Source organism: Anthonomus grandis, chromosome 3 (genome assembly GCF_022605725.1).
Source record: "Anthonomus grandis grandis chromosome 3, icAntGran1.3, whole genome shotgun sequence".
In the NCBI taxonomy this organism is placed as follows: domain Eukaryota; kingdom Metazoa; phylum Arthropoda; class Insecta; order Coleoptera; family Curculionidae; genus Anthonomus; species Anthonomus grandis.
In genome coordinates, this window is record NC_065548.1 from 13,663,773 (window position 1) to 13,683,013 (window position 19,241).

Genomic DNA, 19,241 nt, shown 5'->3' on the forward strand with positions numbered 1-19,241 from the left:
ATTTATTTACTAAAATTATTTTAATATTTAAAAATTGAAAAAATATTAATAAATTGATATTTAAAAAAAAAACAAAACGGTTTTTGGATCCTTCTTCTGTTTATATCGTCTGCAATGAAGGTTGCCGAAAACATTGACAAATGCGTGTCAAGAGAGACAGTTCCCTTCTGAGGACTTGCTCGAAGTTCAGACCGGTCCAGACTCTGATGTTTTGCATCGCGGACAGTCGCTTTCTTCCTAATCCCTGTTTCCTTCCCACTTTCCCTACATTCACTTTCCAGTCACTCCTGAAATTATCCTTCAACGTCATTTTTCTTCTTAAATCTCAATGCAGAAATAATTCCTCAATCCCAACTTGACCACGATCACTAAAGATTTCTTGGATTATTCTTGTTGCAGTAATCTCATCTTGCCTGACAAGGACAAGCAATCAAGAATAAGGGAAACTCAAAAGCTCGTGCCAAATTTTTCAACACTTTCCCAAAATTAATGTAGTCTGTAATGTAGTAATGTAGATGTAAGTATGTATGAGCTTCTGATATAGTTGACCGGTTGATGATGATGATGATGTTCGGGTTATAAATTATGTAATTTCTAAAGTTGTCACGAAATGCCAAAAAGGAAAATTTAAGTTGACTCATGACGACTACTCTTGCAAGCTAATTAGGAATTATTCAGAAGGTAGAAAGAAGCATTTAATAGCATTGGACACCGTTTTTTAGGATTAAAATGGGTTAAAATGGGGACCATTAGTTTTCGGGTGAGATTAACATTTTATTTTGGTAGAAACCCCAACATTCTGTAAAGAAAATAATATTTTGTCAATTATTTAACCCTGGATCAGAAAATTGTGCCGCCCGAAATACTCGTAGCATTTTGACATTCTGCTATTGAATTTGACACCCAGAAAAATGTTAAATAATTTAGCTACAAACAGATGTGAGACATGAGTTCTTAAGTAAATAGGATTTTTGGACAATGTATTTTGACATTTTATTAACTTTAAAGTCCACCTTTGACTTATTTCCCTTATAGACGCATTATCAAAAGTAAGTTTTTCTTAATATGATTGCATTTCACTGTCTATAGTATCTTCAGTTAGAGTAACTCGTACTTTTCATGCCAGTAGCTCTCGATTACCACCTATTCTCTGAAGTACTTCTTTGTTAGAATTTCTCTTCGTCTAAGGAAGCCTCAGCATTTATTTTTAGCACCAAATTTCAAAGGCACTGTTGTTGTTCTCGATGTTTCCCCATTTATTTTGATTTCATCTAAAGTAGTGCAGATCTTCTCTAGTGTGGATTTAAACAGCTCCTCCGAGAAAATATTAAAAAGGACCAGCGACAATATGCATCCCTGTCGCATTCCTTTACAAATCTATATTTTAGCAGATGTAGCGTATTCTTTATTCTTATTTTTGCCATTTAATGGCAATAAAGATTCCTTAATAAATACATTTCTAAGCTATACATTTCTAACCATACATTTCTAAGCTTACATTTGTAGGCTAACGTGTACTTCACGAGTAAAGTATATTGCTGAAGTTAGGTAGTACCATAATTTCCATTTCGTAATGTCTGATTCCACGATTCTAACGTCTCACTACAAGAATTAATTACGAAATACAGTCTATTCAATTTCATAAATAAAAATAAACTCGCTTTTAATTTAGGAAATAGGACAACTAGTCAGGCTAATGTAAAATGACGAATTTGAAACATGGGAAAATATAGAAATCGCTTTAGAATTAAGCTTTAGTGATCAGAGAAATCTTGAAATGTTTAGTTCAGAATTTAGTTATATAAGCTCCAAATAAGAACAAAACACTATATAACTTTGGTATGCATTGCCAAGATGCACGATCTTAGTCTTTTTAACAAATTAAACACCTTAAATTTAAAAACGACAGACAAAGAAATTAGAACTAAAAGCTATGACGATTTAGCCTTAAAAACTTCTATAAGAGGTCTAACAGGAACTCTACAAAATAATATTAGAATTAGAAATCTTGAAAACCTTCAAAAACACTACAATGTCTCTCGTAATTGAGCAAGAAAATTTCCTTTATATTCAACAAAAAGTTAATACCCTTATCACACACAATTATAGACTAAATATACTGTTGACGGATTCAACCTGTTTATTCTCTCCCGCATTCGATTCTGAGAAGGACCTTTAGGGCATTGCTAATTAGACTAATCAACTAAAAACTCGGCTTTTTAAAAATGGGAATGAATCCATTCTGTTGGAATTTTATCAGAGTTATATATTTGGCTTAGTACCTTTAGGAAGATATCTAAGTTTTCTTCATCATTTAACTTAATAACTTTTGGATAAATGTCTGGTCCTGGGCTCTTAATGTTCTTCAGTTGATTCATAGGACGTTCAAGTTCGCATTTAATTATGAACTTCTGTTAATATTGCTGGTAGATTGCACTTCTCGTAAGTCTGCAAATAAATCTCGGATGATTTTTTCCTTGGACGTGTCTGTTGCATGTTGGTGGTTATTATCAAACAGTCTTTATGGGGCTTGTCGCTTATTTGTTCAAGATATTTTCTTTATTTTTTTGTGCAGATTGAAAGCACCATCTTTTCGCTGTAAGTATTTTGGATCTACAAACCCTTAAAATCACTCTTTTAAAATAAATAAATTATTTACTGTTTTTTGGTAATAGGATCCTATAAAACAGGTTTTTACAGCTTTTGTTTTAATGAACTCTTAAGTTTTTAAACCAATATATTATTATTTACAGCTCGTTAAAGGAACACATTTTTTACTGATTTTGGGTCGATGATCCTTTAAAATCTCTTTCTCGTCAATGTTTCTATATCCTTGAACTTTTTGTATCACTACTAATACAATTGATTTACACAAGCTGATAATGAAAAATATTCAATTTAAAGTTTTTGGTCGATAAATTTTGTTCACCCTGACTACTGAATTGAAGTAAATTAAATTTGTTCTAGTTTTTAAAACCATTCACATCGTTAATAATTAAAGTCATTACTTTGATTGATTACTGAGAAAATTGGTTTTACTATTTTATGGATCCATGAACTTGAAATCACAATTATGATTTAATTTCATAACAATTTTAAGACATATTTTGGTTATAGTATGTTAGTTGGAGAATTATTTTATAACAAACTAAAGAACCTTGATCTTCAGGATAATATTCCATAATTATTTAAACTAATTTCTTCCAAATAATCAAATGAACCTGAATTTACTTTTTTCAATTTATTTTTATGTAGAAAATTCTTAGCTGAAGCTTTTTATGGTTTCATCTATTAAAAAATGTGTATTATTTTTTTTAAATATAAGCATTGAACTTTTTTACCTTTTTAAAGTATGTACTTTAACCCTTGTAAATATTCATAAATCTGCAGTTGTTTCATTATAATATTGATTTTATTAATCCTTTTTTATTTTTTCATAACTTTAATTTAATTTTTCTATTTCTTCCTTTACCGTATTATAATGAAAAATAAAAAAAGAAATAGGGAAAGCAAAAAAAATCATATTATAAATGAAGAAAACATATTTAAATGCAAATAAGGTAAAGTGACTAAACAGAAAGTAGATAAGAAAAAAATGCGACAAACGGCAAAACATTGTTTTAGAAAGGGTGGTTAATTAACAAAGAAAATTTGATAATTAAAAAAGAAAACTGCAATGTCGCTATAATACTGCTTGGATCTATCGAATTTGTTAATAAGTAAAAGAAGAGAGAAACAAAAAACCAATGAACATGTAAACTGAAGCCGACTCAAATAAGGCGTCCAACAGTTATAATAAGATTATTTGTGACAGGGGAAAAATCATAGCAATGATTTTAAAGCTTCATCAATACCAAACAAATGAAAAGAACGTTTTAATCTCCGTTACCACTTTGGAAAAGGAAAACCGAATAAGAAAAGAATCTCGAAAATCAAGTCGGTGATTTCAAATCATACCTTGAATTGCAAAATTGTAATTTAAGCACCGATTAACGATAAACGACATTTATAAATACTCGATGCAACAAGTTTCTATGCTAATAAATGTATAATATATTTGCAAAACCTTTTTAATAATTCTCATCAGGAATGGTATTACAAGTTCTGAATAAGTGGGAAATTAAAAGATTTTTAACGTTTTTTACAAGGCCAACCGGGCAGATTTATTGAAGTCAGATGGTTACTAGGGAATTTCTACTTTTCTTATTTGTTAAGACTTATTAAGGATATCTATACCGGAAGAAACAGCAACCATGTTATAGCAGGATCTATTTTTTGAGTTTTAATTTTTTTGAACTTTGCGTATGTGTATAAGCCAAGTTCTGCTTAATTACTCCACTATATTAACCCTACCTATAGCTAACTAAGGTGGTATTTAGAAATTGTGAGTATGCGTGTAGACCATTTTTTTGTTGTCAATAACCGTTAACTGTTTTTACTTCAATGTTATTTTTTTCAAATATCAATTTTGTTTCTTTAAGAACTAGGATAAAGCTGAAATATTTTATTTAATATGCATAAGCGGCATTTAGTTGTAGCCTGTTATCAGAAGTATCAAAACAGTAAAGGTAAATTAAGCAGAGTCATTACCTATACACATATCCAAAATTGTGAAAAAAACGAGAGTCTGTATACACTTGCCAATTAAATCTATTTTTTTTATAATTGCCTTAAATAAAGTACTAATTTATACTAATTAAACTATTACCATATATTTATTGTTTAATAGTTACAGAAAAAGAAACAAAAGCTTTAAATAATTAACTAAGTGCATTGCATGCGAGAAGGTTAGTAAGAATAATGCATTCTTAATGTTTTCAATTTTAATATACATTCATAGTAAATAGAAAGAGTGGCAAAAAGTTGTTATGTATAGTTTTTCTTAATTAATAAATTTAAAAGTTTATCTTAAAAATATGCAGCTAAAAAAAAATTTATTTGTAAAATTTCCCAGTGTGGCTGACCATGATCTTATAAATAATTAATTTATATATGGACTTACACACATGTTCACCTAATTAAAATTATATATAAATAACCAGTTAATTGAAATCAAACACTTACCTGATATTCATCGATCAAATTGACCAACTTTTCAGGATCTTTGGTTAAATTTTTCGGTACCACCAAAACGGCAATACCGTTAACGAGAGGTCCCCAAATCTCCGATACACTATCGACAAACGTCAGGGCGGTTTTAAACACGCAAACTTTTTCCGTAGGACTGTAGGGAAACTTTTTGAATTGCCACTGAAGTCTGTTTTGGATCACTTTGTGTGGTAGTCTCACTCCTTTTGGTACGCCGGTACTGCCCGAGGTGTACATTACAATGGCCAAGTCATCTTTCGTGTGACGCAGTTTTTCCTGCGATGTTAACGAAGTGTCCGGTTGGTTGGCGCTGCGTTGGATGATTTCGTCGAATGACTGTTTGAAAGTGTTCAGGTAGAATTTTGAATCTGTAAAAGAAACGGTTTTTTAACGACGTATTGCACTAATATTGTTTATCATAATCTATCAACCAGTGTATCTACATTTTAAACTAAATTAGAAAGTGTGGAGATTTTAATATAAATGCACATGAGCTAACTAATCCAAATACACAAATGCTTAAAAATTTCGTGATTTTTCCACTCGTGTGATGCCCCAGTCTGAAACGCTTTTGAAATATGTATTTTCTAACTATAGTAGTGATGAAATGTAATATTACTAATAGCGCCCCTTCATATCACGAAGCAGTGGTGTGTTGTTTCTCTATAGAAGAAAAAAACAGGAAGAGAACCAGAAAACTGGGTAGACTTTTTATAATCAGCCATGGAGGACTGTAGTTCTTTACTGAACACTAAAGATCAATTGTCAGTGTTTCATTTCCTTGAAGATCCTTACATTATATAAAAAATTTAACATTTTTAATGACTTTTTGGTAAATTATTGTTCTTCATATAGGTCCATTTTTCGCAGAATTGTTAGAGCTGTAAAGCAATTATACTATAGAAACAGAATGAGTCTAAATAAATCCTTAAAATAGGCAGTGTAAAAACTTTATAAAAAGAATCGCTATCATAAGTTCAATGCAGTACGTGTGTCTTTTGATAAGGTAAATCAACAAATGATGCTATTTTTAATTTTCCAGGAATACTTTACTTAAAGACGAATGATCGCGAAATGCTATATTTTTTAATATAACAAGGGCTTTCGACTGGGGGAATCATGGAATACTGTTGCACAAGCTAGTGGTATGTGGGTTTAGAGAAGATCTTTAAAAATGGTTAAGGTTCTATCCTATTAATAGAACTCAATCGGTTTTATATGTGCCTCAGGGTTTAGTGTTAATCCCTATTCTGTTTCTGTTTAATTTAAGCAATTTTATAATTTTAGATATTACAGGAAAACTAGCTTAAAGGCATCATTAACCATGATCTAGTTTTATTAAAAGAATGGTGGGAGTTATACAAACGGAGTCTAACTATATTACAAGTAGTCATACAAATGGAGCCTAACTATGTTACAAGTATCATGACTTTTAAAACTGCTTTTTGTACAGAATATGGAGATTTATACTTATTAATAAATACCAAAAAAAATACATTTTTGGGTTTACTTATTAACAACAAACTTAAATTTGAATACGATGGTATTCATGGATCGATCTATTTTGCCTTAAAAGTGATTTCGAATGACCTAGATAAAAATATATTACGCTAAGCATATTTTCCATTAATAGAATGTAATTTACGTTATGACATATGTTTCTGAGGTTTTTGTGCTAAGCGGCTAATGCATACAGTATTCATGTTGCATCAAAGTGCTATAAGATATATAAATAAGGCTAAATTCGGAGAATCATGTCGACCTATGTTTTTTGCAAACAATTTATTTAAACATAACTCTGCCTTCATTATTTATATTAGGAACTATATCACTGATCCACAAAAATATACTTTAGTTCAAAACTTGAATGCTCATAATAAAAGACAAACCTATAACCTGTCCATTCCTATACTTAAATCTACCCAAATTCGTGACTCTACAGTCTTCAATGATCGTCAACTATTTATTCGTTTACCCACAGAGATAAAGATAATATCCTATAGATCCTTATTCAGATGTAGAGTAAAGGCTTTGTCTTATCAAAATGTGTTGAATAATTTTTTAATGACTACACTATTTAAATGTATTTGTTTTCTTATTGTTACCTGTTGATTTGTGTTTTTTGTTTTTATATTTATATTGAAGTTGTCTGTGTTTTATGTTTCATTTTACCAATTACGAATATTGGAACTTGATTATAAAACTGACAAATAAAGTCTTTTTTATTATATTGGATTTCTGTGTAATTTGTGTTTAATCTATTTTCATTTTAGTTTATGTAAAGTTTGTTTAAATGTTATTAAGATTTTTGTATCTTTGCATAATAAAACCATTTTGAATTTGAATATTCAGTATATTAAGGTAATATTGACTATATGTTGCTTACGTGATTTTAATATTAGACAAAATGGAGGAAATATGGCAAAAAATGATAATTTTCTATGCCTATTGACATTTTTTACGACATTTTAGTTGTCTATTTCCTCTAACAATATTGTCAAATTTCCTCATTTTTTAAAATTTTCTGCTAATTTTTTAACGTTTACATTTCCCTATCTTGTGCTTATTGATCCTCTTTTTGCAGTTATATTGGTTCTTGTCTTGTTCTCCTTGTTACTTATTTAAGCGTGTTACTTACTAGCAATAAACAGAAGAATAAAAAAACAAAATAAAAAGAAAAACAGAAAATAAGAAAGTGTTATGAAGACGTTTAGTGAAATCTTGATAGAAAAATTGCCAAATAAATACAGCATATTCTAACTTAGATCTAACAAACGAATTAAATAAAATTTTTAAAGTTTTGGCATTTCTTATAAAACAAAACTCAAAAATAAGACCCAATGATTTTGATGAAAAAAAGTATAGTTTTTAAAATATGATCATAAATATTAAATTAAATGATTCATTAAAGTTAACGCGCAACTCTTCGACTATCCTAAGTCTGCCAAGTTTCTCTAAATTTAGTTCATACGACGATTTAAAATATTTTGTTTATGAATTGCATGTTTTTATACAGTTTTAGATAACATTGTTATTAACCACATCCCTAGAATTAAGATCAATAAGGGACAATACCATCTATGGTTTTCTAAACACACAATCAATCTAATTAAAAATAAATTAAAAGCACATAAAATGTGGAAACTGTACCGAAGATAATCTGATTACGACAACTTTTCAAATTTACGCAAAACAGTAAAGATTAATATACGCAATGATTGTCAAAGACGTTAAATATTTCTGGTCATTTTTTCACAAGAAAAAAAACACTAAAGGCTTAGCAATAAAAATGAAATTTAATGATCAGGAAGCTTCGAATTGTGTTGACATTAGTGAACTCTTTTCTAAGTATTTTAGTGGAGTATATGAACCTTCTGATACACCAACTTATCTCTATGGATCCTAAAAAGGGACCTGGCCCAGACGGTTTTTCTTCATTGTTTTTGAAGTCTTGTCCTAGCTTGTGCGAGCCTTTGCATATTTTGTATAATCAATGTTTATCCAGCGGCATTTTTCCTCATATTTGTAAAACAGCTCAAATTGTGCCAGTATTTAAATCTGGAGAAAAAACTTATGTACGGAATTACAGGCCTATTTCCCTACTTAGTCACTTTGGTAAACTTTTTGAATCTTTGCTGTTAAAACAATTATTCTTTAAGGTCAAAAAAGCTATTGATGTTAACCAACATGGCTTTTTCCAAAAAAGATCGGTAATAACCAACTTAATACCATTTATTCAGAGTATAAACGAAAGTATGGATAGTGGCCTGGAAACTTGTGCCGTGTACACCGACTTTTCCAAGGCTTTTGATAAGGTACATCATCCTAACTTTTCGTGGAGTTGGAGAATTTCGGTGTGCACGGGGCCCTGCTCAAACTCATTAAAAGTTATCTAACAAATCGCTCTCAGTACGTTGTCATAAATGGAGTAAAGTCTTCTTGTACAACCGTAACTTCAGAAGTACCGCAAGGTTCTCATTTGGGACCGATTTTGTTTTCAATTTTTTTAAATGACATTAGTCAATGTTTCTCTACCTGTAGATATCTTGCATATGCAGATGACCTAAAAATCTTTACAACAATTGAGAAGGTATCAGATTTTCGTGCCCTGCAATCTGATCTTGCAAGTTTTGAAAGGTACTGTACCTTAAATAAATTATTTATTAATCCAGAAAAACGTCATTCCATACTTTTTAGCAGAAAACCATCTCAGACACAAAACAAATGTGATATCTATCTCAGGGGCACTATCTTTAAGTATGTGGAGTTTATTAAGGATTTAGGTGTGACGTTGGATTCCAGACTGCTCTTCGACGTTCATATAGAAAACAATGTTCAGAAAGCTCTAAAAAATCTAGGTTTTATATATCGAATTATAAAGGGTTTTAGTAATCAATCATCTTTAATATTATTATATAATGCCTTCGTTAGACCTACTATAGAATATGCGACAGTGGCTTGGAATCCGATGTATCACAAATATATTGACCAGATTGAAAGAGTTCAACGCAAGTTTGTAAATATAGTAAATTTTCGCTTTAATAGACAAAGACATTTTTTTACTTACTATGTATGATAACTTAAAATTTTATGGTTTAAAGCCCTTAGAGAATCGTAGAAACAATTTTGATTTAATATTGATTTATAAAATTATTAATAATTTAATAGACTGCCCTTTCTGTCTGGAAAATTTACATATCAACGTTAATCCTTATATTTTGCGTAATAGTATCTCAAGATATTCTTCAAACTATTTTTCTAACTCTCCATTGTTCAGATGCGCCCGTAGTTTTAATAATTTTCAAGAAACTAATTTGAATGGTGATATATTTTTCTCCAGTATGGCTTCATTTAAGCGATACTTAAAAAATTCTACCTAATTTCGCAAAGAACGATAAATATTGTCCTTTTTTTCCCTATTGTCATTATTCATATGTATATATGCTTCTTTATTGTTTATAAGAGATACTATTAAATAAGTTAGTTAGGTTTATATTGCTTGGTGTATTTGTTGAGTTTGGTGAAAATGTAATGTTTGGCAAAGCGCTTACTTGTATTTAAATTCATAAGATACTTTGTGCTTTCCTGTTATTGGATTGCTTAGTCTATCTGTAGGAGAGCCTTGTACTTAAATAAATAAATAAATAAATGAAGATGAAACGACAAATCATTTTGAAGTTTTTCAAGTTATTATTTCACACCATTCATTTAGAACGTTAAGATCGTGTTGTGATTGAAGGCAGCTTAATACTATACATATTTGCCAGTATTACTTAAGATCATCAGCAAAAAAATAATTTGAGATCTTTTAAACATTCCGCAAGGTCATTAAAAAACAGTAAAAATAGCAAGGCTTCCAAATTTGAACTTCACGGAACTCCTGACTTTGCAATATATTTTGATGATCTAAACCTTCAACAAATGGGAGTCTCTGTAACAAATTCGATTCCATAAGTTTTAGCACCCCTTCAAAGAACCCTAACTGTTCTAATTTATGTGAAAGCATATATAAATTGATCTGATCAAATGCTTTCCAAAAATCCGTATAGACGACATCTACTTGACCCCGATCATCTAGGACCGAATACATAAACTGAGATAAACTTGAACAAATGATGTAGAATTGACTATTTCTTGTCTCGTTCCTTTCATGCAATTGATGCAAGTATTGACTGTTTCTTGTCTTGTTTATTTTTTTTCTTTGTCGCTCAATTAAACTTCTTACTTGTAAGCAATAAAGAGAAGAACAAAAGGAATCAGACGAAAAACAGCTGACCTGTAATATTAAGAAAGAAACAGAAGATAAGAAAACATCATGAAAACTATTAAAGAATACCTGATGAACGTCACATATTGTAAAATCATTGTTGTCCTTATTTTCCTCTTTGTTACTTATTTAAGGCTGTTACTTGTCCAGGCAATCGAAGTTATTTTTCCTTTAAAGCTGCTGAGAAAATCAGGTGATTAACGTCATCAATTACCTAGAGTAAAACGAAAATTCGTTCGGACAATTAAAGTTATTTTTCCTTTAACGTTTTTGAGTGAATCAAGTGATTAACGTTTTAACTGTCTGGAATAAGGAAAAAAATCGTCCAGGCAGTCAGAGTTATTTTTCCTTTAAATGTTCAGGAAGGAAATTAGGTGATTGACGTCCTCAACTGCTTGGAATAAAGAGAAAATTCATCCAGACAGTCGGAGTTATTTTTTAATTACTCAATCACCCGATTTCCTCACAAACTTTAAAGGAAAAAATATTCCGACTGCCTGGACGAATTTTTCCTTTATTCCAGGCAATTGATGACGTCAATCACCTGATTTCCTTAAAAACTTTTTAGGAAAATCAACTCTTAATTAATTAAGTTTTAAGAACATAAAAGGCGGACTAGAAAAAAGAAAAGACAGACCAGATTAAGATAATGAAAGACGACCTAAAGAAAGAAGATGACGAGAGAGACAAAAAATTTGATGAAGTTCATGAAAGATTACTTAATGAATATCACATATTTTAACTGTACGGATATAGACACAGTTGCATCAAAAAAATTAAAAGAACCAGCATATTTTATTCAAAAATTCAACTGTTTTAAATGTTCAAGACGAATGTGAAAATCCATTTATCTCAACAATGGCTTAAGGAGCTATTTGATCTTACATAAGTTAAAATGGTATACCTTATTCTCTTATTAGCAGGAATGTAATAATATATTTATCTTATTAGTAATTTTAGAAGTTCGATGAACTAAAACTAATTAAAAAAATGGTGTGATGTTTTTATCTTAACAATGATTTAAAAGGCTTGTTAACCTGAAAGTAGTAAAATAACTCTTCTGCTTATTATCGGTTTGCTTGTCCTCGATTATGACATTGCTGCATTTAAGCAGAAATAGAGATGTTTTAGTGAGACTAAAAACGAGGTTAACGCAAAAGTATGTACCGACTATTGAATTATTAGCTTAATGATTCACTCTTTTAAAATATTCCGAAAGATAATACATCATAATTTTTAGAACAAAATATTAGCGAAGCCCAATTTGGTTTAAGAAATGCAATGGAAACAAGACAAGCTTTGTTAGTTTTTAATGTATTGACTCAAAGATGCATGGCCCTCAGTTAATCGATGTACGAGTGTCTCAAAAAAAAAAAAAAAAAACGTGGTCTAAGGCAAGGATGTGTACTATCGCCGCTATTATTTAATCTTTATTTGAAAGAAATCATTCAAAGAGCACTGAAGGAAACAACAATGAGAGTAAAGGTTAATAAAACTGGTATGCAGATAACACAATGTGTGATCAAGTAGTAACGAGCAGCGAGTAGAGCGGACTTACCTTAAATACCAAAAAGACCAAATTTATGACCATTACAAAATCAGTTCAGCAACAGGAAAACCTATAGATCAACGCAGAACTACATAGTAGAGAAAGTCGGTAAATATAAATACTTAGCAACAACGGTCAATGATGGTAATGAGTATATGACGAAATTAAATAGTGAATTGAACAAGCCAGAACCATATTTAATAGAATGAAAAATGTGCTGTGCAGTAAAGATCATAACTTACAACTTACATTTAAAAATCTCATCCATTCTTGTCTAAGAGACCAACATACAAAATTAACGAAAAACAAATAAAAACACAAAGACCGTGAGAGACCGTGACTTTGTGTTTTTATTTGTTTTTCGTTAAAAACAACTTACAGTTGGAATAATGAGATACTACGTTTTCTCGATATTGCTATATGGGATAAAATCCTAAATGCTTGCAAAGAACATAAGTGACCGACTGGAAGCATTTGAGATGTTAAGAATAAGTTGACTGGATATGGGTAACAAATGAGGAGGTAGTGAAGAGGATGAGAAAATCAAAGAAAATATTTAAAATAATTAAGATAAGGCAGCTGCAATATTTGAACTACGTGACGAGAGGAATAAATATGTATTTTATCTAAATATTATGCAAGGAAAGATACAGGGCAAAAGACACATTTTCAAACTAAGTAACCTTAGAAAATAGTACAACTATAGTTCCATTGAGTTGTTTAGAGCTGCAGTACCAAATGTGAGAAAAGCTATGATTGTAGCCAACCGTTTATGAGGAGATACTTGGCACTTGAAGAAGAGGAAGTGAGGCCATGGTTCGATCATTATTATTAATTAAAATATTGACTCACTATCTTACTTTCCTATTCAAGGAAATGCTAAAAAAAGAATAACAGTTAGATTCTAATAATTACAATTTCCGAGTTGTACAATAAATATCTTGATGAATGTCAGCAATTACCTTACCGCAACTTTTCATATTAATAATTAATAATATCTCTACCGGTCTTAACAAAGAACTTTGATTTTTATTAGCGGTTTTTTTTTCAAACTATAAATCTTTACTGTAATTGCATCGGTTTTGTAACATTTCATTCTCTGTCAAAGTCAAGTTCACCGTTTTAATGGAAGTTATTATTAAGTATCGCATGCTTCAATGAAGATTAGAATGTCGTGTGGACTATGGTACATACATACAAAGAGGTATTATTTTAATATAAAATATTTATTTGTATAACGTTTTTATTTTGTTTGTTTTTTCAGTAATTTTGTTTCTAATTAAATACAAACATTTGATGTACTTTTTAAGATTTTGTAGTTCGTAAATTCGTTTCTCTGCTTAAGCCTTTTAAAAATTTCAAATTTTGGCCTTGAACTACAAATATAAATTTTTGTTTCAAAAAATTTAACGTTATCAATTTTAAACAATTTTTTTCTAAATAAATCCGAAACTTTTGATATTGATTTGATCGAATAAATAAATGGAATTTAGAAATTAAAAACTTCTTTTTTTATTTTCTTGATTACCTGTCATTGCGTGGTGTTTCAAATCTCTTTGATATTTTCGTTTTTGATTGTAATCTATCCATCTGTTTGTCACTATAATTTGCTTATTTTTAATCTGTTTTTTTTTCTCTACTTAGACTTAAGTATTAAATTTTACTTGAAAAGTAGATTAATACATTTTAAATAGAAACAAGACAAATATAATTGAACAGTTATTTTTTTTAATGTTTAACTGAATTTTAATACCAATTAAAAACTTATAAATTAAATACGAAACTTATAGTGGGAATAAAATATTTCACAATTTCTTACCTTCATCATAAATGACCATCACAGGCTTTGCTTCTCTAATGATATGCTCGATCCTGGGTCCAGGAAATGCATGATCCAAGGGCAAATAGGCACATCCAGCTTTCCATATGGAAAGAAGAGTTATTACCAAACTGAAAATTAAGATTTTATAATTTTAAATTATTATTCAAAGTCGTCTATGAGACAGTACTTGTCACTTGGATGCATATTTACAGCCACAATATAATCCCCATCTTGATTTTTAACTAATTTATTTTCAACGATGCTTTGCTGAATGGTCCTGGCAATTTTGTTTGATAACTTATTTATTTGCTCAAATGTATGTTTTCTGGTTTGCTCATTATCTAAAAATATTATTATAAATATTAATTTTAAAAAAAACGCATTTTCCATGTCTATACCTTTGAAAATCAATGCAGTATTACTCTTCAGATTACCAGAAGCGACCTTTTCGAACAAATTATTTATCGAGGTGGGCTGTAAGGGCCTTGTTGGCCCTTTTAATATAGAAAGCTGCGGGAGCGACCCCATCTATAATAAAAACGGATTATTTTAATGATTTTTTAAATTGTCCTTGCTTCTAAATATTCATCGAAATTTAATTTGTGAATGTAAGAGTATATTTAATTACTTTCCAAACTGGGTCAAGGGAAGATTTTGTGTGGTTTTTATACAGAAGAGTGAACAAGAGGATTTTTTGGTATTTTTTTTTATATTAAGAGACTAACGCGTTATTCAATGTCAAACATATTAAGACATGTAATGGTAATAAGGCCATTGACAAATTAGTTCTTCGGACAGTCATCCTATCACTTTAAATTGGTAATTTATTGTGTTCTTCCGGGTTACTATAGTGTCTGTAATAAATTTGTAAATTTTTTTTACAGCAAATTCTGTTGTAAGTTTTTTATCTGAATACATATGATGAATACTATATGATACGATAAAAGACTGAATGTCATCATTTTAATAAAATTATTCGTATAGTAATTTCTCGGACTGAGAGACTATGCAAATCAATATTTATTAATTAAATTAAATAGCGCCATAAATATATATTAAATATATTAAAATATGTGCAAATGAAAAAATGATATAAAGAAAAAAAGGGGAAATTATTGACACATAATAATTTAATTTAAATTTAATAACTACTTAAAACAGTGCAAAATATTAAAAAAAAAAAAGTTAAAACAATCATTGCAATAAAAATGATTCAAATAATAAAAACATTAATGATATAGAAGATATTTTTTCATTTAAAATAATAAACCTATGATTAGTTGCTTAGCTTTCAGATGACTTAAGTAAATTATTTAACTAAATAAAACAATTGTCTTAATAAAAATCCCTTAAAATTAAAGTTACTGTTGTACTCTTGAAACATTTAAAAAAATTTACAGCCAACTTGAACAAAATCATTCTTATATATTAACAAGTTTGTTTAAATTAGATAAGAATTTATTAAAAATTATTATGCAATAATATTTTGTTAATATATAAATGTTTCTTTAGTACACAATCAGGTGTTAAATTAAAGAAATATTTATAATTTAATTATAAGGAACAGGCGATTAAGAAATTTAAAAAAATAGAAACATAAATCCTTCGTAAGTACCTCAAATTAATGCCATATTATTAAAAGATTTCTCAGAATTTAATTAATCAATAGGAAATCGTATTGTCATTAACTAGCGAAATTTCTCTGTAATATTTTAATTAGAGTATTATGAATAAATATGTTATACTTTAATGAATATTCTAATTTTATTCCTAATAAGGAATAGGATTGTTTTACTGGTATATAAAAATATTTTTTTTTCTAAAAATTTTACAAGGATAGCCACTATAATTATTAGTTAATAACTTAATAATTTTTACACCAAGTGACAAAGATATATAAGAACAGAACTATTAATACTATAATTTTACCTGCTGTTCCATTATAAAAAACTGACACTCCAAATTCCTTTTTATTTTTGTTTTTTTTTTTAACTTTGTTGCAGAAGTACTTCAAAAAAATCTCAAACAAAAGTAAAGACTGTTAATTAATGGAAAAATGTATACATTTGAGTACTCGCTTTCTTTATAACAAGGTCTTGTTAGCTACTGATTGATTAATAAACCTCCCAGTATACATTTATATTTGTTTAAAGAAAAGTACAACCCCACTTTGCGGAATTTAATGTAGGATTTATATTCTTTATTAAATTCTTACTGACCAATAAGAAAATGTAGATATAAGTGGAATATTTATACAACAATTATTATTCTTACATATAACCTTTACGATTATACAGGGGGAGTCAATAGGGGAAACTCAGTTAAATTATTTTCAAGATGGTGGCACTTCCGGTTATACCGGAAGGTGAGTGTTAACTTTGTTATTTTAAATGGAATACTCTATTTTGGTTTGTACATTGGAAACTAAATAATGTTTATGGATAATGTCCAATAATTGAGTCTAACTGTTGTTAAGTTTAAGTCTGAGTTTGTGTCAAAAATGACGTTGGCACATCATATAATAATTATCAATTTTTCCTATAATAAATATTATTATGGTTCTTTTAGGAAACAGAGAAGAGCCAATTTTACTAGACGTTTGGAAAATTATTTATACAGGCTTGTAAATGAAGTAAATGAAAATAAAGAAAATTTAATAAATCATCTAAAGTTATTTTTTTTAAAAGGAAACCTCCTATTTTTATATTTTAATCTTATTAAGTAATAAAAATAAGGGAAACTTTATATAAGACGGAACTTGCAATATTTGCAATGTTTTTCTATCTACGAATACGGTTTCTAAATTATGTTAGTTGCTATGACGGCGTGGCATTAGAAAGTTTGCAATTTCATTTCTTGCATTTCATGCTATGCCAGGATGATTAAATTACACGAAGAATTTATTTATTAATTAAAACAAAGATAAAAACACAAAGTAACGGTCATATTAAATATATATAATTTTATAAGCTACACGTATTTCGCTCCTATCAGAGCATCATCAGGCCTAAATTTTAAACAAATGTCATTAAGAAGACATTAGATTTAACAAAATTCTTTTATACATTAAAATTTTAATGAATGTAGTTTTCACATACAAGTTTCATTTAATATGATATCTTATAAGTGAAATGGATTTTCTTTCCTCATGGATGTAGAAAATATTTTTACAATTAAAAAATACGATAAAACTAAGTCAGAAATTCGTGAAGTTGATCTAAGGTTCAAGTATAATAAATAACTTACAACTATACTAAAGTACGCATTCTTAAAAGTTGCTTAAGGCAATGAATGCAATGAATTGCCTAGTACGTGAAAAACGATCTGAAACTAAAGATCTCCAAGATTATGTAGTTATATTATTGATCTATGAGGAATGATAATTAATTTTTCATTTTTAAAACACTATTAAACTGCATGAATATTCATGTATATACAGGGTGTTACAAAATTCGTTGCAAATATTTTAAGACTGTATTGTTGGAGTTAAAATAATACTTTTTTTTCTTATGAACATGTGTCTATAGCACGCGCAAATTTCTTAAAGAGAATCAATTATTTTGAAAATTGAGTACAATTATGTGTCAAATCTTCTGAAAATTGAAAATTGGCAAGTGTCTATTTTTTTTGATACTCTTGACATTTTCCTTGCATTGTCCTAAAAATGGTGTAGACCCAACTGTTAGTGTTCCAATTAATCGATTTTTTTAAGAAACCTGCTCTGAGGGGATATATTTTAGACATAGAAAAAAAGTCTTATTTTGAATCTAACAATACGCTCTTAAAATATTTCACCGAATTTTGTAACACCCTGTAAGTATTTAATAATATAATTAGTAAAATATTTGGTTTGTAATATATTTATGTTGCTAAAACTCTAACATTGTAAGTTATATTCTTATAGAGTCGAGTATTTTATTATTGATATAGTGTCAATTGCGCAGATTAGTATGTGGGATATTAATAATTGATTTTATATATTTTTTGTAATTATATCGTATACTTGACATCTTATATTTTTTTTATATTTGTTATACTTACATTTTGGTAGGTTTTTATTCTAAAAGGAAGAGATGAAAATAAATACACGACTACTAATAACCGATTTACGTGTATTACGTAATATGATTGTAAATAAACTACATTGACGGCAATTTTAGACCTTATACGCTATATTGCAAACTCTTTAAAATGTGACTGATTCTGTGACTTGAGTACGGCATTTGATTATGGAGCACACAGAGTATTGCTTGAAAAATTCCGATTGTTTAAATGAAAATATACCCATAGTCATCTACAAAATAGAATACAATTTGTGAGGATTAATAAGGTAATAGCGTTGATTGAATATTTGGGTATTTAACATTACTCAAATATTCAATCAACGGTATAAGTGCAACAATTTAGATGTTCTCTCTTTACTCACAAATTGGTGAACACATTTTAAGTTCTTCTAATCTTAACGGTCGACCAGTCCAGTTACTAGTTGGTTTTTAGTTTTATATTTTTATCCACTTAAATTTCTTATTGTGAGAAGACATCGTCTATTATCGAAATGAGTGCTCTTGTAATGATCAATTTATTTCCTTCTATTGTTCTAAATTTATTATAGTTTATTTGGTGTAATTTTCAGTTTTAAGTCAGACATTTTTCCTAGAGCATGTGCTGATTTGCTTTTTGAGTTCGTCAACCGCAAGGCAAAACTAAGCTAAGCTATTTAAGCATAACCTATTTCATTAAATTGTGATACAGAAGATAATGCAGAATATTTGTGTGCTTATTTAATTTTTGGATTAAAAAAACGTGATGAAATCTCTCAAAAAATATTTATTTGGAATTGCTTTGTAATAGAAATAAATGGAAATGTCATTTATAGAATTTCATCCATGAACTTTTAAGTAATCGTGATCGCAATTTTAAATATCTTGCGTAATATATTTACGGCACGTTTTCCCATGCATGAATTAGTTTATCTTATATGAAATTTACACATAAGATAAAGTATTCTATATCTA

General features: G+C 29.0%; 1 protein-coding gene across 2 annotated transcripts in view; it reads right to left on the reverse strand.

The window, feature by feature from the left end:
- LOC126734575 (zwittermicin A synthase ZmaJ) overlaps window positions 1-16,290 on the reverse strand; it is a 29,543-nt gene extending 13,253 nt beyond the window's left edge. The window contains exons 1-5 of one of the 2 annotated variants that reach the window (XM_050438265.1): window positions 16,156-16,287; window positions 14,625-14,754; window positions 14,414-14,567; window positions 14,224-14,354; window positions 5,065-5,456 (exon numbers count right to left, since the gene is read on the reverse strand). In XM_050438265.1, the coding sequence (XP_050294222.1) occupies window positions 5,065-5,456; window positions 14,224-14,354; window positions 14,414-14,567; window positions 14,625-14,754; window positions 16,156-16,167 (819 nt within the window). In that variant the 5' untranslated portion in view covers window positions 16,168-16,287. Of the gene's footprint in view, window positions 1-5,064; window positions 5,457-14,223; window positions 14,355-14,413; window positions 14,755-16,155 lie in introns of both variants that reach the window. The other variant, XM_050438264.1, reaches the window with a different exon arrangement.
- Window positions 16,291-19,241: the final 2,951 nt, after the last annotated feature.